Source organism: Rhinolophus sinicus, chromosome 13, assembly GCF_057876585.1.
Source record: "Rhinolophus sinicus isolate RSI-liver-muscle chromosome 13, RSI-T2T, whole genome shotgun sequence".
NCBI lineage: Eukaryota > Metazoa > Chordata > Mammalia > Chiroptera > Rhinolophidae > Rhinolophus > Rhinolophus sinicus.
This window is the reverse complement of record NC_142513.1, coordinates 51,480,482-51,505,169: the sequence shown is the minus strand read 5'-3', so window position 1 is coordinate 51,505,169 and position 24,688 is coordinate 51,480,482. Positions and strand designations below refer to the sequence as shown.

Here is a 24,688-nt window from a genome sequence, read left to right as displayed (position 1 = left end):
CTAGGATGCTATCAGTTGCAACTAACGGAAAACCCTCTGAATTCAGCCTGAATATTATAGGGTATTTCCTGACTTGTACGTAACTGAAAAGACCCAGAAGTGGTACGGACTACAGGCGTGGTAGGCTGGGCTTTTACCTGATTTCCTCACAGTTCTCCTTTCTCTATCAGCTTTCCCCTCATTCTGGCTTTCTTCTGATTCTCACATGGCTTGAGAATAAAACACTTCCTCAGTCACATTTGGAGGAGTGTGGGGCCTCCCTCCCCACATGTAACGACTTCTTTACCTAGCTTCTGATGGGACATTCCTGGATCCCATCACTGTGTGAGGGAGCTGTACACTCATTGGCCTGGACCTGAGTCAAATGCCTGTCACCAAGCCAGTCTGGGGCAAGGGTGATTGATTGGAGTGGAGCCAGCCCCATCCAAACCACGAGAATGAATGCACGGGCTGGTCTCAGGCATTTTCTTACAACACCTCCATTATCCTGGGTCCCAGTAGGATATGCCCTGTTAGGAATGCATCTTGTATTTTAAGGACTGTCTCAGCAGGTCCCGGCAGTAAGGCTGGAAACAAGTGGCGTTAGTCTTAAGCCTCATAGACAGTTCAGACTTTGGTTGACTTTCTTTCTTTTTAAAACATTCAAAGGTCCATGGGTAGCTACTAATGAGTTTTGTTGTAAAATTCATTTGAAACTGGAACTGGGGGAGACATGCCTCATATTCATACCAAAGTGTTGGAAGGATTCTTTTCATGTGAATGAGTGATACTTCTTTTTTCCAGGGAATGGATTCGTAAACTCAAGAGCTTCTCCAAATTTGATTGGAACGACTGGTGCAAATAGTTTAGGCAAAGTTATGCCGACAAAGTCTCCTCCTCCTCCAGGTGGTGGCAACCTTGGAATAAACAGTCGAAAGCCGGATCTCCGCGTTGTCATCCCTCCTGCGAGCAAGGGCATGATGCCGCCGCTGGTACAGTAACGCTTTCTTCACTTGCATCCTTTCAAACGTGTGTGTTATACAGAGTCAGTCTTATTTTCCTTCGGAACATTCTGTACGTCCATCCACTCTAGACCTTTTCCTAATGAATATTTCTATTTGAAATGAGCACTTGAAGACACAAGTATATTTTAAAATACACAGGACTCAGATTATAGAGAAACAGGAAATAAATCTGCTTCATGTCTATTTAAAATTAAAATTAAATATGGAGAGGTTGTTATGCTTAATTTTAATTTTACCAGGCTGACATCTCTGCTTCGAGATTTCATCCCCAAACTGATCATTTAAACCTGCCTTAAGTATTTTTCCTCTGTACTTGGCATACTTGCAGTAAATTTTGCATGTGCTTCTCTGTGCGAGAAACACTGAACTATTTGTTAGAAAATTCTACATACCAAAGAGAACTACTGTAGAATAGGGAAGAATGCATACAAACCTGAGTTATTTGCCAAATGATTTTTTTTTTGTTTCTTCCTTCTCATATAATCTTCCCATTTAACTTGTAAAGAATACAGGTCTCCCCGCCACAGCCCTAGACAGTGTCTTTATAGTTCCAGCCTCAGTTACTTTTGAAACCTGTGTCTGTGAAGTGGCATATAATTATACCCTTTAGTCTCTTGTAGAAAAAAATTAGAGTAATATATGCAAATTTTCAAACCATTCTTAATTTAGCAACTGTTTGACTAACATGCAATGTGTAATGCCAGGTGTTCTTTCTACTACGCTGCTGCTAACCTTGCCATTTGGTTTGATTTTTTGCTACGTGACAGTGATGCTGTCAGGCTTTAGGTAATAAGTCTACATTTGTATAATGCCTCGTAGATTCCCAGACATCTTTATATGCAATGTCTCATTTACCCAAAAACCAATCTTGGCTAGGTAGAGATGAGGAAACTGAGGGAGAGGTTAGTACTGGTCCAGGGTAGTAGAAGAGAGAGCCAGAACCAAAACTCTTTAAGTCAAAAAACGAAGAAGTACTGTTTTCCTTTGGAGATACAGGAAGCTGGAAACTGTGTCACTCCCAGCCTTACAATGAAAAGAGCTGGACAAGCACAATGTTCCCAGCTGCCCTTGAGCACATGGTACTGCTGAGTTTTCAGGGCAGCTGACTGGCCCAGACTCTGGGGAGAGGACGGACATCTGAACACGGACGGAGCAGTCGGAGTTAAGCCGGGGTGACTGGTGAATTGAATTGCTGGTGGCCACGATATAGGGGGAGCCTGGGTTCTCCTGCAGACTTTTTCTCCATGCACCTCACTGGGTGCTCCCAGGAAAGATTGGGAATCTCCTGAGAAAGTCTCCTCTCTGGTGGAAACTGGGAGAAGGGAGAGCTGCCACTGCAGTAAGGGCAGGAAGTGTCTCCGTCTCCCCTTTCTCTCCTACGGAACAGTCTTAGTCTGTGAGAGACACAGCAGAAGTGTCACACGTAGGGCACTGGTGAAATCCCAGTGGATGTGGGGAATGGGAAAGGAGAGCTATCTCAGCCCATGGTGCAGGAATGTGGCAGGATGGCTGAGAAGGGTGTCTCCTGAGGCAGCGCAACGGAAGCTTCAAACTAAGAAGCTTCAAACTGAGACGAGAAGGCTCTCTGTGGAAACAAGCAAGCAAACAAACAAACAAACAACACTCCTATTCCCCTCAGGAATTTCAGGGCGATGCTGATATACTAAGAGAAAGGCAAGCTCAAACCCTGCACTAAAGGCCTAGCAGGAGGAAAGACCTATAGCCCATGAGGGCAGTCGGAATTATCCCAACTGAAATACGAAGAGAAAGAAACAAAACAGAACAAAGCCTCCGAGAGCTGTGGGACTTGATCATGGTTTAACATGGTTGGAATTGGAATTCCAAAGAGAGAGAGACCAGAGCAGACGACATGCTGGAAGAAATAATAACCAACACCACCAAGCAGGATAAATACTACCCCTAACTCTTTCTCTCTCTCTCATACACTCGCTCAGACTGCTAAGAGCAGGAGACAAAGAGGAAAAATCTTGAAGCCAGAGAAAAGAAAACAACATATAGAAGAACAAAGATAAGACTTTGTACCATCCTTCTCTTCAGAAACTATGCAAACCACAGAAGAGTGGAGTTGTTACAGAAGTGCTGAAATAAAAACAAAACTCTTAACCTAGAACTCTATACCTAGCAGAAATATCTTTCAAAAATAAAAGTAAAACCTTTTCTCAAACAAAAATGGTGCACACTTATTACCAGTGGACCAGCTCCACAAGAATGCTTAAAAGAAGTCCTTTGGCAGAAGAAATATACCAGCAAAAACTTGTATCTATACAAAGAAAGAACAATGGAAATGGAATAAATGAAGATAAAGTTGATTTTCCTCTGCGGTTTATAAACTTTTCATGTTAGAACAGTTTTAAATTTATATAAAGATCACAAAGATAGTACAGGGAATTCCCATATGCCTCGCACTCAATCTCCCCCTCTCTTCCATTAGTATGGCACATTCGGTACAGCGAATGGACCCAGAGTGATATGTGATTATTAACTCCAGTCCGTAGTTGATTCCGGCAGCCTAAGCTCTCACCCTCCTGTCTTTTTCTGTTCTAGGATCCAACCCAGGAGACCACGTGACACTTAGTAGTCGTGTCTCCTTAGGCGCCTCTTGGCTGTGATAGTATCTAAGGCTCTCCTTGCTTTAATGACCTTGACATTTTAAGGAGGACTGGTAAGGGATTCTGCAGATGTTCCTCAGTTGGGATTCATCTCATGTTTTTCTCATGCTTAGATTGAGGTCATTGGTTTGGGGGAGGAAGGCCGCAGAACTCAAGTGCCATTTTGATCACATCATAAAAAGGGTACATACTGTCAACAGGACAGTCACTACCAATGTTAGTTAGCCTCGGTCACCTTGCTGATGTAGTGTTTCATGGGTTTTTCACTGTAAAGTTACCCCCTCCTCACCCCCGTCGATAGTGTCCTCTAGAAGGAAGTACCTTCTAGATACTTCCAGATACTTCTAGATACTGTCTTCTAGAAGGAAGCCACATGTGAGGCCCACACAGGCCACCTTCTTGAGGGCAGATTATCTGCATCATTTATTTGGAGTTCTTCTGCATAGGTGATTTATCTGTTCTCATTTATTTATTTATATTAACATAAATGATTATTTAATATAAATGATTATTTTATACTTTGCGTTATAATGCTACTGAATTCTATTAATTTATAATTCTACCAATGTAGTTGATTCTGCTGCTCAGCTTGTTCCAGCTTTAGCTATTGGGACTATTCAGTTGGTTCCTGTGCGCCTTTCATTCTTGTGGAGTGTTTCTTGGTGGGTGGGGGTGGGAATTAGTTTTTTATTTTGCAGTCACTACAAAATTGTCCAGGCTCACCTTGTGTATTTCCTGCCCAAGTCCTAGAATCAGGAATCTTGCCAAGGAACCTTGGTTCCTTTTACTGGCGGATGGTGTTAGAAACCAAGATGTGGGCATATTCCCTCTTTTAATTGCTCCAAAAGATAGCTGGCTTTCTAAAGCAAAAATAGTGGCAATGAATTTTATGTTTATAGCTCATGTAAAAATGTGTGACAACAAGCAACGGGGGGAATTGGAACTATACTACTGTGGGTCCTTATTCTATACATGACGTAATGTATATATTTGAAGGTGAACTCTAATTAACTAAAGATGTAGATTGTAAAGCCTAATGCAACTACAGAAAGAAAATTAAAAAGAGGTATAAAAAGTCAATAGAGGAGATAAAATGGAATTATAAACAAATGCTCCAATGGCCCAAGAAATGGGAGAAAAAAGACAAACAACAGATGGAACAAATAAAACGTAACTAGCAAGATTGTAGATTTGAATCCAACCACACAAGTAGCCACACTGAATGTGGTCATTAACATCAGTTAAGAGACAGAATGTCAGATTGGTTAAAAAAGGAAGATCATACTGTACCTGTCTGCAGAAACTCCACTTTAGACATGCATGGAGAAAAATACACTATGCAAACATGAACCAAACGAAAGCTAGGAGCCATATTAGGTTCAGATGATGTAGATTAAGGATAGAGAAGGACATTATATGGTCCATTTTCCAAGAAATAAGTACCTTTACTGGATATATACCTAACAGCAGACCTTCATAAAGCAAAAGCTGCTAGAACTAGAAGCTGGAATACAAAAATCCACAACCATAGCTGGAAACTTCAGCACTCCTCTCTCAGTCATGATAGAACAAGTAGGCAGAGAAATCGGTGAGGGTCTAGATGAGCTGCCCTAAGAGACGTTTACAGAGCACTTCTCACTGCACAACATCCGGACAATCTTCTCAAAAGCTTGTGGAACGTTCACCTAGGCAGGCCATATCCTGTGCCATCAAATAAGCCCAGCAAATCCCAGAGAGTTGAAATCATCAGATTAGAGTCTCTGGCCATAACGAAATCAGTAACACAAAGACAACAGGAAACTCTTCATATACTTAGAAATTACGTAACACTTATAAATAAGGGGTCAAAGAGGAAATCGTAAGGGAAATTGTGAAACACACATATATAACATTATGAGAACTTTGGGGACCTGTTAGAGTAGTAGTTAGAGAGAAATTTATAGCATTAATATTTATATTAGAAAAAAGTCCCCAGTCAGTAAGCGTTTACCTTCAGAAACCCGAGAAAGAAGAGCAAATTTAACCCAAAGCAACCAGAAGAAAAGAAAAAAGAGCAGAAATTAATGAAATTTAAAACTGAAAAACAGTTGAGAAAAGCAGTCAAACCAAAAGAATATTCTTGAAAAGATCAATAAAATTGCTGGACTTCTAGCCAAGTTGACCAAAGAAAAAAAGAAGGGTTATCAGTATCAAGAAGGAAAGAGGTTACATAACCCTAGACACTAACAGATAATTAGGGAATACTACACACAACCCTATTTCAGTAGATTTGATAGTTTAGATGTTATGGGCAAATTCCTTGCAAGATACAAACTGCCAAAGAATAATCAAACTCACTGAGGAAGAAATAGCCAGAATAGTAAACTACCTATTAAAGAAATTGAATTCCTAGTTTACAGCCTTCTAAAAAAGAAGACACCAGACCTAGATGGTTTCACTGGCAAGTTCTACCAAACATTTAAGAAGAAATGGTGCCAACTTTACATAATCTCTTTCAGAAAAATAGATGAAGAGGAAACGCCTCTCAACTCATTTCACTAGGTCAGCATTACCCTAATACAAAACCAGAATAAGGCGTTTCAAGGAAACTTCAAGCCAGACCTTCCTCATGAACTACAGACATAAAATCCTCAGCAGAATACTAATAAATAAGTTTGTCAATATATAAAAAGGATGACATATCAAGATCAAGTGGGTTTCATCCCAGGAATGCAAGACTGATTTTAAATTTGTTCAATATATTTCATCATGTTAAAAAAATTTAACATTTATTCATGATAAAAAAAAAACTTTCAGAAAACTAGGAAAAGCAGGGAACTTCTTTAACTGAATAGCATCTATAAACATCCTACAACTAAAGTACTTAAGGGGATAGCATTCAGTCTTTTACTAATATTAGAAATTAGGCAATCCTGTTTAAGCTCACCATTTATATTCAGCATTGTACTGGAAGTCCTAGCCAGAACAGTAAGGCGAGAAAAAAATAAATAGAATGCATAGATGTTGGCAAGGAAAATAATTAAACCAGCTCTCTTCACAGAAAACATAATTATCTATGTAGAAAAGCATAAAGACACTACCCCCCCAAAAAAAGGAAAACGAAAACTCCTGGGACCAACCAGTGAGTTTAACAAGGTTATATTCTTATATCAGCAGTGAACAATGGGAATTTGAAATTTAAAGCTATTTGATTAGTACCAAAAATGAAAGAAAGAAAAGAAATAGCTAGGTGTAACTTTAACAAAATATGTGCATTATTTGCATGTTAAAACTACAAAACACTGTGGAAAGAAATCAAAGACCTAAATGAAGAGATACATACCCGGGGTGCCAAAAAAATGTATACGCATGACTTGTATTCATCTTTTGCTATCAGTATATATTGAGTATTACAGTTTTTCCCTTTCTGAAAATGTGTATACATTTTTTTGGCACCCTGTATATGTTAATGGATTTAAAGAGTCAGTATTGTCAAGATGTCATTTATTTCTAAATTGATCTACAGATTAAACATAACCCCAATCAAAATCGCAGCTAATTTTTTTTTGTAGCTACCAACAAGCCAATTCTAAAATATATGTGGGAAGGCAAAGGAGCTACAATAATCAAAACAATTTTGAAAAAGAACAAAATAGGACGCATGCTACCTGGTTTCAAGACCTCTGATAAAGCGACAGTAACCAAGAATGTGTGGCATTGGCAAAAAGATGGGCACAGAGATCAATGGACAAAATGGAGAGCCCAGACAATACACCTACACAACAGATACATTCAGCTGGTTTTTGACAAAAGTAGTAAAGCAATTCTATGGAGAAAGGATAGTCGTGTGACTAATGGTATTGGAACAATCCAAGATCCATGTGCAAAAATAGAACCTCCTCATGTAACGCATACCTTCTACAAAAGTTAACTCCGAATGTATCACACACCCAAATGTGAAACAGGAAACTGAAACTTCTAGAAGAAAACACTGGGGAAAACCATACACCACCAAAAGCATGCCCTATATAGAAAAAAAGGATATATTCGTATTAATCAAAATTTATTTAACTTTGTGAAAAGGCCTTATTCAAGAAATAAAAAGACAACCCACAGATTAGGAGAAAATATTTGCAAATCACCTACTCAGTAAAGGATTTGTGTCCGTAATGATACAGCTACACCTAGTAGAATGACTAAAAGTACAGAAACAGAAACTGAAAACTCAAAATTCTGGTGAGGATGCAGAGACGATAAGAACTCTCGTACATTCCTGCTTGGAATGCAAAATGGTGCCGCTGCTTTGAGAAACAGTTCAGCAACTTCTTATAAAGTGAAATATATACTTGTCAGAAACCCAACAACCCCACTCCGATTTACCCAAGTGAACCGAAACCATGCTTATACAGAAGCCTGTGTTTTTCATAATCGCCTCAAACTGAAAACAAGCCAGATGTCCTCCCACTAAATGAACGGGTACATCCACGCAAAGGGACGCTGCTCAGCCATAGTGTAAAGGGACGAACTATTGACTAGACATGAACCTTAAATGAATTTTGCTAAGTGAAGGACGCCAGACCCCAAAGACTACATAGTATGTGATTCCATTTCTATTTCATTCGGGAAAATACAAAACATATCAGTGGTTGCCAGGCAGGGGGAGGAGTTGACTACAGAGGGTGGTAAGGGGTGGGGGGTTTGAGGTGATAGCGCTATTCTGTAATACTGTGTTGCTGGATTCGTGAGAGCCCACAAAACTGTACGATACAAAGAGTGCTTTTTACTAGATGCAGTTAAAAAAGAAAAACCAAAAACAGGATTCCAGGGGAACCCAAGATGGAATGCAGACCATGACACATGCGTGTAACCGTATTACAAATGAGTGACGTGATGCTGAAGGGAGTGAGGAAGGATGGGGCTGGTCTAAGTACGCATGACTTTGGGCACTGTTTTGACTGGATATTGTAAGGTTAAGGACCAAGAAAAGTTGTATGAGATAAGATCACTATACTTAAGATGGTCAGTTTCTCTATTTCTCTCTAACAAGTAGATAAAGAAAGCCATGTTTCTCGTCGTTGGAGGAAAAAGTTACAAATAGGCAAGGTGGATGGGAGTTGGGAAGGCCAGAATTTCTGGGTTGTAGTTGGAGGTTTCAGTGTGAACTTACTTTTTTAAGCCTACACCGACAGATACAGACGTATAGGTGCGTGGACACATGAATTAGTGTACGTCGTATTCCGCAGCTCTGTCTGCTGAGGGCGCCTTAAAACAATGACAGCTGGTGGCCGAGCACACCACGCACAGCACGCTCAGGTGTTCATCTCAAAGCTCCGTTCTCCACTGAAGGGAATCCGGGCTCCTTGGAGAAGTGATTGATTGTAGAGCTGGGGTGGGGAACAAGAAGGTGCGCCAGAAGTGCTAGAGGACAGGACGTGCACCTCAAAAGGGCACCTGGTAACCAGCCTCTCCGGAGAGCTCTCAGGGGCCAAAACAGGAACAATTTAAGCAACAAAATAAATAACAGAGTTCCATGATAACCCAAGGAATACAAAATACGGGGTTTGTTAATGATATAAGTAAATGGATGAATAAATAAAGGGAGAAGGGACACCTTTTCCTTAGAGGAGAATTCTCATTAATACATGTAGAAAGAATAAGAGAAACAGCCAGTCACTGCCATAGTATCACAGTACAGAGGCAAGGTCAGCGGATGAATGCTAAAATCTGGGAGTGAAAGTTGAAGGAGAAGCAGGATTTTTGCATAGCCTTACAATGTCTGCCCCCAGGTAATTGTTGATGACTAAGGGGAAAGGAGTGAGTTTACTGTGGAGAGTTCTGGAAGGCACCACCTTAGCCAGAAGCTCAAGGTCAACGTCACTGGGAATAGATATGATGCACAAAGAAGGTCACCACCTCTGTGGTATTGTTCCAAAAATCCGTGCTCTCTAACTATGAGGAACTGCCAGGCACCCAAATGGAGGGACATTCTAGAAGATATCTGACTAGTTCTTCAAAAGTTGTCAAGGTCATGAAAAACAAGGAAAGACTGAGGGAAGTGTCACAGACCAGAGAAGACTAAGGACACATGACAGCTAAAGGCTTTTGGGATTCAGGATCTGATCCTGGATCAGAAACAGGACATTGGTGACAAGCTGGTGACATCTAAGCAAAAGTGTGTGGCTTTAGTTACTATTGTGTTATTTCATTAGTTAGGTGACAATAGTGTCATGTTTCTTTGGGATGGTAACTTTGGGGGAAGCTGGGTGAAACGTGTGATGGCATACTCTCTTTGCAATTGCTCTCTAAATCTGAAATTGTCTCAGAACACAAAGTTAAAAATACATACATACAGAACAAAGAAATATATTTAAAAAAAAGAAAAACTGCTGAGAAGAAATGGCATTTACAATAGTCATTTGGCTGACCTTTCAGAAACTGGGTGTAGCACACCTGCCACCATATTTCAGAAATAAAAACTACAGAAAGTTTGATTTAAGGCCCAGAAATATATTTATAAGAATTTAGTAAATGGCAAAGCTTAAGGACAAACTACATGTAGGCATTTAGCAACTTGTCTCTGATCTCTTTTGAAGAAGGGATCGTGAAGCATCTCCATGGAGTACTCAAAATGGACCCTGTAAACTATTTACACCCTTATCCCTGTAGGTTACAGTGAAGACTACACACACACACACATGCATACCCATATTTTGATTCATATCTTATAGTTGGAGATGTAAAGATTCTATAACAAAACAATATGGAAGAGCATTTTCTCCACACTTGAAACAGCAGTTGTAGGCCAAGCGATTGTTTTTCAGAGTAAATAACCAGTCTGCCTCCTATTTTACACCATTTGTTTGCAGATAAAGCTGCTTTCAGATTGGGGCTTCATGTATCCGTGATGCTTATATAGACCCCTTTCACAGATAGACAAAGAAGCATGAGTTATTTAAGTAAAATAAGAAAAAACTAGTTAGTACATCATTCTAGCATGTGAATATTTTCCAGATGTTTAAGTGAAAAAGAGTAAATATGTTCCGTTCATCTCTTTTCTGGATGTGATTACTGTATCATTTCTCCAGTCTCATTTTCTTCATATAGGTGGTTTTTCTCCATTGAAATTATTTTATTCATGTGAAAATTATATTTGCAAATGATAAAAATATACAAATCTGTTTAAAACTATTATACTTATTAACAGATGTTTGAGGTCTTGTTTCCTGACACCGTGCTAGCTACTGTGGGAAATAAAATACGAAATAAGTAAATAAGTTCTGTCCCCCAAGGGGCACAGAATCTAGTAGGAGATAAATGGACGTGTGCGCCCAGGTGGGGGAGGGGTGGTAGGCTGAAGATACAAGTCCAGAGGTAGTGTTCTCAGGGTTCCAGATACAACTGTTGTTGCGGCAGGACCCCCCTGCCCCTCCGTTAAATGTTGTCACCTAGCATGGCTGCGTGTAGGTACGGCCAGCATAGCAGCAGACCAAGCACAGGTCGGTGTGTCTTTAAATCCTGGCCCTAAAAAATGTAAATGAATCTTGCCAGTCTTTTAAAACCCACTGCAGGTCCAGAGACAGTAAAGAATTGATATTTGTATTCGTTGCGTACATAATTATCTCTTTAGACTTTCCAGCAACTGCAAGTATCCAAATAACATGTTTTTCTAAAGAAATACTTGATTTTCAAGTGCCAACAGCCTTTAACTGTCTTATCCTTCTCATGTGCTGAGTGCAGTCGGAGGAAGAGGAGTTGGAGCTGGTGAGTGTGGGCTTCTGCTTGAAGGGAGTTAACAGAGATGCAGAAAGTACTAGCTCTCTTAAATGTTTCTGTCTAACCAGGGTTGTTGCCTGTGTTACACAGATTTTATCACTTGTTACTCAACACCGTCCAAACACTTTGAACAACTCAACCTACTGGTAACACAGCATCGAGCTTTTCTAGTTATAACTGTATATCTTGATCCATTTTATTTGTTGGAGGCAACACTGGAATAGAGCCTCCAAAAACAATAGCTGCCACTTGTTAAAGATTTTTTTTTTTTAAGGAAAGATACAAAATACCTTATATAGTTCCCCAAATTATCATCATATTTTTAGAAAATGACTTCACCTTCAAAGTTCCTCAGATTGTAACACATGGTCTTGTGTTATTTCTCTTTCTTTCAAAAAGATTACATCATTTTTGGTGAGGTCACCTTTTTCAGAGTTGGAAAGATTTCATCCTGCATGAGATGATCTGAGGCACAAAGGGCTTCCCTGTGTACTAAAAGGAACGTCTCAAGTGGAACATACACAAATTTACTTTTTTTCTATCAGAAGAGATACCATTCGTAAAAGTACCTGTCATTACCTTTTTTCCCCAAGTGATTTCTATTTGCTTTTCTTCTAGAAAGTGAATTTGACTAAAAACCTTCAGTTGACCTCTTTCTTCTTTGGGAACTAAAACCCAAACCTCACAGAAGTGATCACACGAATTCAAAGTCACCCGCTAATTAGATGACTTTAAAGGGAATAACAACTTGAAAAAGTTTCATTTTTAGCATGGACAAGGGTTCAGATTGCATGAAAGCATGGGGGAAAGGCACCTGTTGGTTTTATTTACATTTTATTATTATGTATATGTGCATGCTAGTGTGTTTTGCACATTTTTTTTTTCTTTTTCAAAACAAGGTTGTCTGTGTTCTGTCCTTAAAATAAGAGATTGTGCTTTAACTTTGTGAGCACGGTTTGTGGTGGTTTTGTACTGATTAACTGAAATACACTAGTCACCTGTCATTGTGGCGTTGGATTATATCGTGTGGATTTGGACTCTCTTTTGGGAAAATACTTAGTGAGACAGTAATGACTACCAAATGGAAGTTTATAATTGGAGATAAAATAATTCAGCTTGCAGTAGACCTCACTATTTACCCGTAAGAAGTTGTCATGAGTGCTTCCTGGTGAATTACCCAGCAATATGCTGCCCTCTAGTGGTTCCGGAAGTCACTTACTGTTAGGAAACAATGCCAGACACACTCTTAGAATTTAGAAAGTTCAGATGGGTCTGAGCTCTTGAATAGAATCATGGATGGCTCTGAGGAAGGGCAGGCGCCCTGGAGCCTCCACTAAAAACTCTCCGGAGAGCCAGGCCAGGCCGCAGAGATTCCGTTAGAAGCCTGGCGATGCCAGAACAACGTGACTTCCCGGCAGCTCCAGGGGAGCAGCTACGGCCGTAAGGAATAAGAGTATTTATCCTTCTCTCACCAGTTGTGTAGAAATCTTGGGCCAGAGGGCTTGTTGGTGCCATCTCTCCTTGGTGCGGTACTTCAGTCACCAAAGCATGCCCGTGTGTTACCGCACGACCCTCAGCAGGACCGCAAGGCAGGCGGCACCAAGCTCACTGTCTCCCTTTCTTGGCAAACGAAGAGGTTGGGAGATGTGAAAGGACGTTCGCAGTGCTTATGAAGTGGTGAACCCAGGATGAAAACCTGGGCAATAGAAGCACATACTTAGTGGTCTTTCTAACATCCTGTAACTTAAGACTGTATAGAAATTACAAACTAAAAAGAAAAAAATCAAGGGCTGGATCCTTATGAAATGATCAACGGTCAAGTATCCAGTTCTCGCCAAAGGCCTTCCTTTGACCCTTTGAAAGTGGTGGCAGAGAAAAGCGAATTCGATTCTGAGTGTTTATAATCTGAGTTACACTTTCCTTGATACGGCTTAGAGCCCCAGGCGTCAGCTGTCGGGCTGTAACGGCTTCATGTAGACACAGATGACGCTGGACTTGTGCGTGGGCCTCCTGGGTACTGACGGCGTGGGACGTGGGGTGTGTCTGGGCCTCAGACAGCGTCCCCTCAGCCAGCACGGCTAGAGGCTGCTGTCATGCCCAACACACAGAGGACAGTGGTCTTCCTGAGATGACTTCGTTTTTAGTAGCTGATTTCATGAATCCACTCCCAGTGTAGGTAGGATCCTGTGTGGATGGAGTCAGTCAGCAAGCATTTAATAGGACTCCATTCACAGCCCATCAGAAGTACTTTCTTCCAAAGTCCCCAGCCGGGGCCCCTTTCAGCAGTTGGGCAACTGAATGTGTCTGAACCTGCAGTTAAAAACTAGGTCAGTGGGTGGGCGCAGTTCAGCACGAAGAGGCTGCACGTGTGGGGCGGGTGCGTGGGAATCTGTAACCCCGTCCCCCCAAACAGTCCTCAGTAAGTGCACAGGTAGACGCAGCTGCAGGGTCACTGGGAGGACCGCAGACAAGCTGCCCTGCGGGGCGCCGTGACCGAGACCGGGTCGCGTGCGCAGCTGCAACCTGAGCCCTGTGCGCGCGGCCCTCTGCTGCCTCGGGGACGCCAACCTGTACGCCCTCTGCTCACAGCCACCTGGCGGCGTCTGCGGTGGCGGCGCGTCCTCACGCCAGCGCAGAAGTGGGACCACTCAGCAGCGAGGTGCTGTGCTAAGGACGTAGCTCTGACTTCAGTAACGATGAAAAGACAAGGGAAAAGGAGTAACTAACGTCAAGTCGCCCCTGAAAATTCAAGTTATTCCCGTTAGTATTAAGGTTTTCCCACCATCGCTGCTTCAGGAAATAGTGACATTCACATCATCGCACTGTGAACCAGACCCCTTTTATTTAATCGCATGTTATTTTTAAATCTTGAGTCTGCCTGTAAATACGCGCAGAATAACCCTTGTCCCTTTCTCTGCTCTCACAGAACACCCAAAGGATAAGCAGTTCTCAAGCCACTCAGCCTCTCGCCACCCCCGTGGTCTCGGTGACGACCCCCAGCTTGCCTCCGCAGGGGCTCGTGTACTCGGCCATGCCCACCGCCTACAACACTGGTGAGCCGCTCTCGTCTTCCGTGGGTTCTGCCTCTGTTCCGCGGTCACACGTGCTTTTGTGATTGTTTTCCAAAGTACATTCATTGACGTAAATCGTCTTGTTTCTTAGAGTCACGTTTAGGTGTACCAAAAATCACATCTGGCTGTGGGGGGAAAAAAACTCCAGGACCTTTCTTGTTTTTCCTCAGAGCCAGTCACTCGCCTCTGAGAGGAGCTTTCATTCGTGTTTCTTCAGACATTTCATTTTAAAATACCCACTTCGGGGGTACATTGGGGACGTTTAGAACACTGCAGTGATTGCGGGGTGCTTTTAGCCACTAATGGGGCTGCGGGGAGAATCCTGGGCTGGCCGAGGACGGGTGACGTGCGTGTGGTTCCACTTTCTCACCAGCTGAGCCAAACACCGAAAGCTTCAAGGGTAGAAGGAAAGCAGGAAATAGTGAAATCACCATTGCCATGCGGGGAATTGGCTCATTTGTGATTCTTCTACGTGGATTGTAATAGAGATCACCGAAGCTTAGATTTCAGGGCACCACTTTGGGGGGTGCTCTGCTGTCTGGAGCTGCCTGAGGGAGCAGAGCCCTCCACAGGTCTGCCTGCCGCTTTCTCCAACTTGTTCTAGTAAAACAGAAACAACTTGAAAAGGTTTTATTGAAAAAGAAAGCCTCTTAGAAATGTCCACCATGTTTTCCTACGATCAATATGAAAAAGTGTCCAAATCCATCAGCAGCAAATGTAGAGGAAAGCCAGGGGCGCTGCATTCCTCGTCCTGCCTCCGTCCTGCCTGCGTGCGCCCCACACCAGCTGGGGCCGGCCCCGTGCCAGGCTTTCCTCGCAGCTCCTGCTGGCCAAGGACAGGGCACACTGAGGCGGTAACCATGGAGGGGAAGCCCTGAGCTGCGGAGCTTACCCGGTTATAGCCTGGGACGTGAGAGTGCAGGGGGAAGGGAAATGTGTGAGCCTCAGTGGTCCCAGGCAGTACTGGCTGAGAAGATGGGCTTGAATTGGGCGTCAGAGTTAGACGATGGTTTACTGAGCATTTCATGACGGGTTTTCCAGGACACTTAGAAATCCCACTACGCTCGTTTTATTTATTTTTCAGTTACAGCTGACATATAATATACTAGTTTCAGGGGTACCACATAGTGATTAGACATTGATACACTTTACCAACTGCTCACCCTGATAAGTCTGGTACCCACCTGGCACCCTACACAGTTGTTACAATATTATCGAGTCTGCCCTTTCAGTGTCGCTTGTGGAGCTGGTGGCGGGTGCTCTGGTGTGGTCTGAAGCTGGATGTTGGTTCTGAGGCCTCTTGGGAGGGGCTGCTGTGCAGGCCAATGTCAGCCTCTGCCTGTGCCCCACCTGGGACCCTCTGGTAGGAGCTACAAAGGGATCTGTGCATGTTTGCTGCCCATGCTGGCCTGGGAGAGGCTAAGCTGTGAACCGAGGCCGGCTGCCACTGGTGCCCGGCATGGGGCTGCTCAGCCAGAGGGAGGGGCACGCTGGGGCCAGATGCTGCTTGTTTGGGCTTTGTGGACCTTTGAGAGATTTCAGGAAAGTCTGCAGCTTGAGCCAAGGCAGCCTGCTCATGTGGAAAAGCCACTGAAAGAGGTTTGGGCTGGTGCTGGGTGGGTGCTGTTAGCCAGGTTGATGGAGAGGCCGATTTGGTGCCTGCTGGCCCGGTGGGTGGGGGAGAGGCTGACCAAGGGAATGGGGGCACCAGCCAGCACGTGAGTCTCCGGAGAGAGCTGCCCTGGTGACGTCCCTCCAGCTCTGGGCCCGAAGTTGGTCAATTCAGTTCCTCCTCGTATGTCCCTGGTGCTTTTCAAGCGGCTCGTCCTGCGCTGGAGCTGAGTGAGTTTGCGACTATGTGTGGGCCCTTTAAGAGGAGTGCCTGGCACGCTAGCCGCCCTCCGTCTCACCCAGAAGGAGCCTCCACTGGTTTCACAGCCAGAAGTTATGGGGACTTCTCTCCCCGGTACTGGAGCCCTGGGCTGCGGACCTGGTGTGGGGCTGGGACCCCTCACTCCTCAAGGGGAACCTCCACGGCCGAGATGGCCCTCCTGATTTGTAACCGCACACGCGGGTGTGGGACCAGCCCGTTCCGCGTCTCTGCCCCTCCTGCCATCTCGAGGTGGCTGCCTCTGTGTGTCAGTTATAGGACTGCTGTTCAGCTAGACCACGGGCGGTTCTCAGTGATGGTTGTTCAGTAGTTTGGTTGTAATTTTGAGGCGGTTGTGGGAGGAGGCAAGCACAGGTTACCTGCTCTGCCATCCTGAATGGGAGTCTCCCACTGTACTCGGTGTTAGAAATGCCATGCGAGTGACAGAAGTTTCTTAGAAGTCCAGAAGGAATTACCAAAACATAAAAATGGAGTCAGATTCTCTCCAAACCATCAGTTGCTTAGCTTTAGTCTCTTTTTTAGTCTTTGCTTTCTCAGCACTTAGTCTGTTTAATTTTACTGTTATCTTTAACATATTTAGCTGTGTTTTTTAAACACATGTCTGTGTTTTATCTTCCTTTAGTACCGTGTTTCCCCACAAATAAGACCTACCCAGACCATCAGCTCTAATACATCTTTTGGAGCAAAAATTAATATAAGACCCAGTATTACATCATATTATATATTACACCTGGTATTATATTAATTATATTAATTATATATTCTATTATATATTCTATTATATATTAATCAGACAGGTCTTATAGTAAAATAAGACCAGGTCTTATATTAAGTTTTGCTCCAAAAGACGCATTAGAGCTGATGGTCCGGCCAGGTTATTTGTGGGGAAACACGGTATGTCCTCTCCTTCCTGTGACATTTAGAGGCAAAAACATGCCACACAGTCAAGGATGCACCAATGAGCGACAGTTCTGTGTCCAGGCGTCTCCACACTCCCTCACGCCTGTCGGTGCGCTCCCGGCTTCACAGACTCGTGTGTGTGTCAACTACTTGTTCTCCTGCACCTCCTGGGGGCAGGTCCCGTGAAGGCACTGGAAGTGCGAGGATGCAGGGTCACAGTGGAACAAGGGACTGTCAGGGGAAAGGACACCCGGACAGCTCCAGGAGTCATTTATGACCTTCGGGTTGGGGGCCCCATGGACGCTCCGACTGAAGGACGCAGGCAGAGCAGGGAGTGTCCTGGGGCAGACGGAGGGCCGTGCGGGAGTCTGGGGGGCGAGGGGCACGTGCTGGCGGGGTCAGAGAGTGAGGAGGGATCAGAGGCCGTGCTGAGGATTCTGGACATTCTCTTGGGAAGCCGTAATTCAAGGTTTTCAGCAGCAAGGTGTCGTGAGCCTATTTGTGGTTTAAAGCTCACGTTGGCTGCAGGGTACGTGGGGGCAGAAGTGAATGCAAGGACAGCACCCAGAGGGCTATGGTGGCCCAAGTAAGGGGACCGAAGGTGTGGACTAGAGTAGTGGCGTCAGAGATGGTGAAACCTGGCAGCTTGAGAGACAGATGGAACGGACCGGATTTGGCGGTGGGAGCGAGCGCACAAAGAATTATCAAGAGTAACACCCCAGGTCTCGCGCAAGCCACTGGTGACTGTTGGTGCCGCTAAGATAAGGACTGTTTGAAGCGGAGCAGCTTTGGAGGGAAAGACGAGTGCAGCTGGGTCACATCCAGTTGGAGGAGTCTGGAGACATCCAAGTGGACCCGTCGGGTAGGCAGCGGGCAGGACCCTGGGCGCAGAGGTCAGAGAGCTGTGGGCTTGCAGGGGTCGCGGTGGGAGGCGTTGGGGCGAGGGGCGCCCCACCCCAGCCACTGAGGGTGCAGTGAGGCAGCGTGAGAACACAGGAGAGGGGCTGCGACAGGCGCGTAAGGACCAAGCCGTGCTGTTCAACTCAGTGGCTTTTTCAAAAAAGAATTCACTGCGATGAGCAACTTCTTTACACACCTCTCTTGAGATATAAAGTAGGAGAGGTTCCTCTCTTTACAATTAAATGGAGAAGACAAGTGTGAATGACGAGCCGAAATTACTGTGTGTGAGTAACTACGGTCCCAGGTCTTGGGTAAAGTGGTAGGACTGAAGCAGTCGCATAAAATGACATATTTACATTCTTGTACCACGAAGTTTTTCCATGAACTTGAAAATAATTCGCTTGCAATCCCGGATGTCCAACAGTCCCTGTAACTTTGAACAAATGCGGTTAACTGTGTGTCACTCGGGGTGGCATCCACGAGAAGGGGGCTGCACCTTTCCTGTCCCCGCTCCTTCAGGACCGTGACTTGTGGGTGTGGACGCAGCTGTGAGCTGGAGGGTGGTGGCGGGGGCCTTACCTAAGGGAACAGTGACCCAGGAAGGTCCTTTAATGACAGCCTTTTTCTTATTTACAAGTTGGGAAAGGGTGTCAACTTTTTGTGAAATAATAGACGATCAACATCTAGTATAGAATTGAATCTTCCTTTATTGAAATCATTCCAAACAACTACGTAGAGCTGGGTCCTAGAAAGCTCCCCAAAGCCCCTTTCCTATGGGTGTCACAGCCGTGGTGTGTGGTGGTTTCTCCCCACCTGGGAACTTGGCAGCTGCTGTGTGGAAAACGTGTTGCCCACACGCCCGTGTCCTCCTCTTGCAGATTACTCGCTGACGAGCGCGGACCTGTCTGCCTTGCAGGGCTTCAGCTCCCCGGGCATGCTGTCCCTGGGCCAGGTGTCAGCCTGGCAGCAGCACCACTTAGGACAAGCCGCCCTCAGCTCCTTGGTGTGAGTAACCCCGCCGTGCGCCCTTTGCTGTCAGTAAGTCGCTGCACTGTGGACGTGAGGTGGCACGAGTGTTTGGAGAAAAGGGTTTCCAGGGCTCTGGTAAGAGCTTGGATGTTGAACAAACGGGGCGAGGCCTCTGTCACGCGGACGTGCTGAGTAGGCTCAGTATCTAAGGGGCTGCCGAGGACACACACCCCTAGTTATACCTGCCAACCTCCTCCCACCCCATGTCTGATCCCACTGTTTGAAGAAAGGCAGCTGGAAGGTTCTTGGGCCCACCTACCACCCTGTTTTCTGCTTTGGGGAATATCAGTGACAAAGAGACCAGGAAAACGAGCGGTGCCGTTTGCTTTCTGCTCGGTTCGGAGGGCCGGGGTGCTGGGGGTGGGAGTGGGGGTGTCTTGTGTGGGAATCAGACCACATGGGGTTGAGCCCAGCCCACTGACCTCCTGGAGGACGCTCCTTCCGGGCAGTGTGGGGAGGTGAGTGAAGAGGGCTCCCAGGCGGCCTGGTGGGAGCAGGAGGGGAAGGAACAGCAGGCCCCGGAGCAGGTGAGGGCAGCAGGCGTCCCAGAGGACGGGGTGGCACCGCACGCCCCGCGGGGCTGCCTCCTCCCGGCCCCAGAGCCCCAGCTTAGCACCCCCGCTCCCTCCTGCAGCCTGGAAGCGGCCCCCAGTGTCGTCTCCTGGACAAAGGGCCCGGGTGTGCTGAGCGTCCTCCCAGACACAGGAGAAACTGCCCTGCGGAGGGCACAGGACAGAGGGCACAGCCGGCACGCTGCCTTCTCTGAGCCGCGTCCTCCTCTGTGAAGCTGGCGTCAGGCCTGACTTCTCAGGGACGCTGCTGTGCCTGTCACGGCCCGAGAAGAAAGTGAGGAGACGGCAGGATTCAGGGTGCCCTGTTGTTCCTCTCCGTCTCCGTCCGGGGCTGCCTCAGCGACCCCAGTGCCGGGGGGGGGGGGGGGGGGGGGGGGGGGCGGGGGGGGCGAGCTGAAGGACACGCCGCAGCCGGCGTGGGGCTCTGACTGTTCCAGGGGGCGGCGTGCGCACTCATTCCAGCCATTCGCGCCCCCCTAACGTCTGTGTTTTCTCCCTGCAGTTCTGGAGGGCAGTTATCTCAGGGTTCGAATTTATCCATTAATACCAACCAGAACATCAACATTAAGTCAGAACCGATTTCACCTCCCCGGGATCGAATGACCCCGTCAGGCTTCCAGCAGCAGCCACAGCCCCAGCCCCCCCAGCCCCGGCAGGAAATGGGGCGCTCCCCTGTGGACAGTCTGAGCAGCTCGAGCAGCTCCTATGACGGCAGCGACCGGGAGGACCCCCGGGGCGACTTCCACCCGCCCGTGGTGCTCGGCCGCCCCCCCGCCACGGAGGACAGGGAGAGCCCGTCTGTGAAGCGCATGCGCATGGACGCCTGGGTGACCTAAGGCTCCGCCCCCTCCCCCGGCTGGTGTCACGGACTGTGTGTGACTGCAGTGGCCTGCCTTCCGTGTGTACCTGGGTGGTAAGGACATGAGGTAAATATATTTATATGTACATACATACATACATAGCCCTTTCACGTGTATGTATGTGGGTGTGAGTGTGTGTGTGGGTGTGTTGCAAACACAGCATCAGGCGCTTACCTGCGACCCCTGCACAGCTGCAGGTGTGCGGCCCGTGGCAGCCCAGCCCCTGGCGGCCGTCTGGCCTGGCACTTCCTTGGACTACTTGTTTCATACGATAACCAGTACCCAGTTTTTGCAGAGAACGGTGTACCCATATGTACTTCTCCCACACTAGCTTGCAGAAACCTAGAGGGCCCCTACTTGTCTTATTTAACGGTGCGGTGACTGTAGGACTTAAGAAAAATGCTTTGTAGAACAGAGCAGTAGAAAAGCAGGAACCAAGAAAGCAATACTGTACATAAAACGTCATTTATATTAACTACTCAACCTGGCATGGGTCTCTGTCGCAAAGGGGTGCATGGTAAAGGGCTGTTGACATTAAAAAAAAAAAAAAGAAAAAAAAAAAGCCCCACACATAAGTGTTTTGCACGTGCAAAAATGTATTGGGTCAAAGAAGTGATCTTTAGCTAATAAAAGAGAGAGACTAGAAAACACGCATGAGATCTTCAGAAAATACTAGCCTAGAAATATAGAACATTAAAATAAATTAATATATTAAGTTATAATTGGAATATGTCAGAAGTTTCTTTTTACATTCATATCTTAAAAATTAAAGAAACTGATTTTAGCTCATGTATATTTTATATGAAAGAAAACACCCTTATGAATTGATGACTATATATAAAATTATATTCACTACTTTTGAAAACATTCTGCTATGAATTATTTATATAAGCCAAAGCTGTATGTTTTAACTTTTTTTTTTTTTTTTAGAGAATAGCTTTATCTTGTTTTAAGTTTTTAGTTCTATTCTAAAAGTAAAGAGGGAAAAAAACAAAAATATCTTGCAAGCAGAACCTTGGAAAAAAAAAGCCATGAACACTTATTCTATATATAAATTAAAAGTTGAGCCAAACTCTTTGTGTATATAGCATCTTAAATATATTATCACCTTTGATGTAAGTTCCTATGTATTGTATGGTCACCAGATTAAAAAGTATATTTTTGTGGATTGCCGCCAATTTGGGGGGGAAAGGCGAGATCCTTATTAAGTAGAGTATTCACTGTTTAATATTTGCTATTTTGTTAAATATACTGTACTTTGGATTTTAATGATTAGCCCAGTTTTTTCAGAGGATTGTATAGAGGGGTTTCTCCCCCACTGGTGGTGAATGTGTGACGTTACGTTGTAATCTGTGCTGTATGGGTTGGGCATCATTATATATTTTATATGTGTACATAAATAGCAAAGTGGCAAAAAACAAATTGGTGTTAAGTTCATCCTGCATACATATAAAATGTGTTGTAACAGATTTTATAAGGCATTATTTAAAACTTGCCTTTTGTGAGGAAAAACGTAGAAAAAGCTGGCCTAATTTAATTCTTATTAGAGAAAAGTGGCAAAATAGTAGATGAGCACAAAGGTTTTATAAGTGGTAACCGGTTACAGAGACATATCCGTGGGCCGGGGGGAGGGGGACTCTTTTTTCCTTGACCCCCTAAGGTAGGGGGATGCGGCTGGTTACCAAACACGCCCCCTCTGAGCTTGTGCAGCGAGGGGACACGAGGGGTGGGGACACACTCACGGCGCTGGTCCTCAGCCCCACTCTCACCAGCCTCGTGAAATGGTGCCGCCCTCAGCTGAGACTGGGACCGTGGCCTTACTCTCTACAGGCGGGCAACTGAGTGGTGACCCCAAGTCTGGCCGGTTTCTGGGCTTGTGCCATGAACAAAATTCAAAGTCCTGTGTCTCTACTTTCACCACAAATTTTTACTCCTTTTCCTGAGAAACTCAAAATAAGGGTTTAAAAACGCAATTTTATATTTTAAACTTCCTGTTGAGCAGCTATCTACAATTTGTACTTACGTTTTGTTTCTCCCCCTAAATTGCATTCCTTCTGATGTTTCCCTCCTGTGCTACTTGTGACAAATCATCAATCAGCCAGATTTTCTGACTGACACATACGTATAAACCTGTGGCACTGACAGCTGCAAAATGGAATTCTGTCTTCATGACAGTTTGGGTAGTAAATTTTAATAGAGGCCAAAAAAGGGAGCGACACGCTCTCTCTTCTTATCACTGTAGACGTTTTGGCTCTTATTCAGAAAGGATTCGTTCTTTAAAATGTCCTTGTTTTACTGAACTACTCACAGGCACATTTCTTCATATGGTCACACTAACTGAAACACGACTCTCCCAACACTGACCTTCCACGACGACCCTTACCACTTGTAAACCGTTCTAGCTTTGAAAGAGTGACGTGGCTCGTCCTGTACGCGCCCACGAACACCGAGAGGAGAGGAGTTACCGCATTCACATTTACTGTCTGTTTTCTTGTGTGCCTTACGACATGGCTTTTCTGACTGTATCTCAAGTCTTTCTTTCTATGCAGGTTTATAATCAGTACAACTACTGTTTTCTAAATACTACGCAAGGCTCGGAGTTTGTATTGCAATTTCACTGACCAAGTAACAATGTATTCCGTTTTCAGGAACTAAATAGTAGACTGTTAACCCTTTTCCCACGCGCAGGGCCCTGGAGCGCGTGGGCTTGGCAGCCGCCCTCCCCCTGACACCCTGTACGAACACAGGCGCCCCTCCTGGTGGAAACCAGCTCCGGGGGGAAGGCACTAACGGGGTTCCATCAGAACCTCCATTTCTTACCCTTTAGCCTCATGTGTTTTATATGCCACCATCACGAGACAATTTTAACCCTTCAGATGAAGTATTTTATTACTAAAACACAAAAACAAAAAAAGCTGAGAGGACGTTGCACTGGTTGACGTACTTCGTCAGTCCCCCAACTGGCATTACATTGCGAGCAAAGACGCCATCGCTTGTCTGCAGGTGGCCCCACCCCAAACTCCATCTTTTGAGCCCTAATTGTGTCCATTGTGTTAGCGACTAAATCAGGGGTCTGTTCTAGAAGCAGAGTGTGTTCCACCGTTTCCTTTCACTAGGACAAGTCATACAGCATCCACGTCACGCGCACAAGAAATACATAGTAAATAAGGAACCAGAGAACTCCTGGCATTGGGTCAGAAGACGCTAGATGACTCTTAGAATGTGAAAAAGATTTTACAAATGTAGAACTTTTATTTCTCTGTAGAAACTTTCTTCACTTTGCTGTGCAAGAAGACACTGCTTTGCTATATTTAAAATGGCTTTTTTAAAAAGAGATTTATGTATTTGGTAAATGTTTGTAGTCACCAGTTCACACACGAAGCTGTACACGGTTCGGTCACGGAAAACCGTCTGGCGGCACCAGCTGGCCTTGGTTGCCACCCTCGAGATGAAAACTAAGTGAATCTCAACTTCTCCCTGAATGTGTTGTTTTTCATTATACAATAAATATGATAGTGAACTTTTTATCAAATGGTTAAGAAACTGCTAGAGGTTGTTGTAAACTATTTGTACCCTGCACTCCCTACAGTAAAGACGGACTGGCTTTTCCTGTATGCTCTCGACTCTGTCGTGTTTGCCGCCGTCGCCTCCTCTCCCTTCCCATCACGAAGGCTGTGCCACCTGCGGGTGGACATGTGAGCTGCTGCAGCGCCCACCAGCCTGCCCTCCCGGGGCGCCCCCGGGCCCCTCAGGTGGTGGCCAGCCCTTGGTGTCAATCAATTAACCCATCGGCTCCAGGAACGACTTGTCACAGGCGAAGGGAAGGAAGGGGGGTGGGTATTGTCAGAATTTAGAAAATAGAGATTCTAGTTCTCTCAAGCTTAGGGGTGAAGTAACTTGTGTATCCAAAATGCATACATCCTACTGGGCTATAGGCCAAAGACAGAAGTACTACACGAATGGAGTTTCGTTTTTAAAAGCAATCGGTGTGAAAAATTATCTTAAACTTGCAGTGGAAAGTGTTCCCTTCCCCTGATTTGCCCTTTACGCCAGCTCCTAGCTAAGCAGATTCTTGCTGT

The 24,688-nt window shown here is 45.1% G+C and overlaps 1 protein-coding gene across 21 annotated transcripts in view; it reads left to right on the top strand.

Annotated features, from left to right (window-relative positions):
• Positions 1-24,223, top strand: part of MEF2A (myocyte enhancer factor 2A) — a 118,587-nt gene extending 94,364 nt beyond the window's left edge. For 8 of the 21 annotated variants that reach the window (XM_074317927.2, XM_074317930.2, XM_074317933.2 and 5 more), the window contains 5 exons: positions 784-971; positions 11,351-11,374; positions 14,313-14,439; positions 19,027-19,153; positions 20,252-24,223. In XM_074317927.2, coding sequence (XP_074174028.1) covers positions 784-971; positions 11,351-11,374; positions 14,313-14,439; positions 19,027-19,153; positions 20,252-20,585 — 800 coding nt within the window. In that variant the 3' untranslated portion in view covers positions 20,586-24,223. The remainder of the gene's footprint in view (positions 1-783; positions 972-11,350; positions 11,375-14,312; positions 14,440-19,026; positions 19,154-20,251) is intronic. The other 13 variants (XM_074317937.2, XM_074317935.2, XM_074317934.2 and 10 more) reach the window with 3 other exon arrangements.
• The last annotated feature ends 465 nt before the right edge of the window (positions 24,224-24,688 follow it).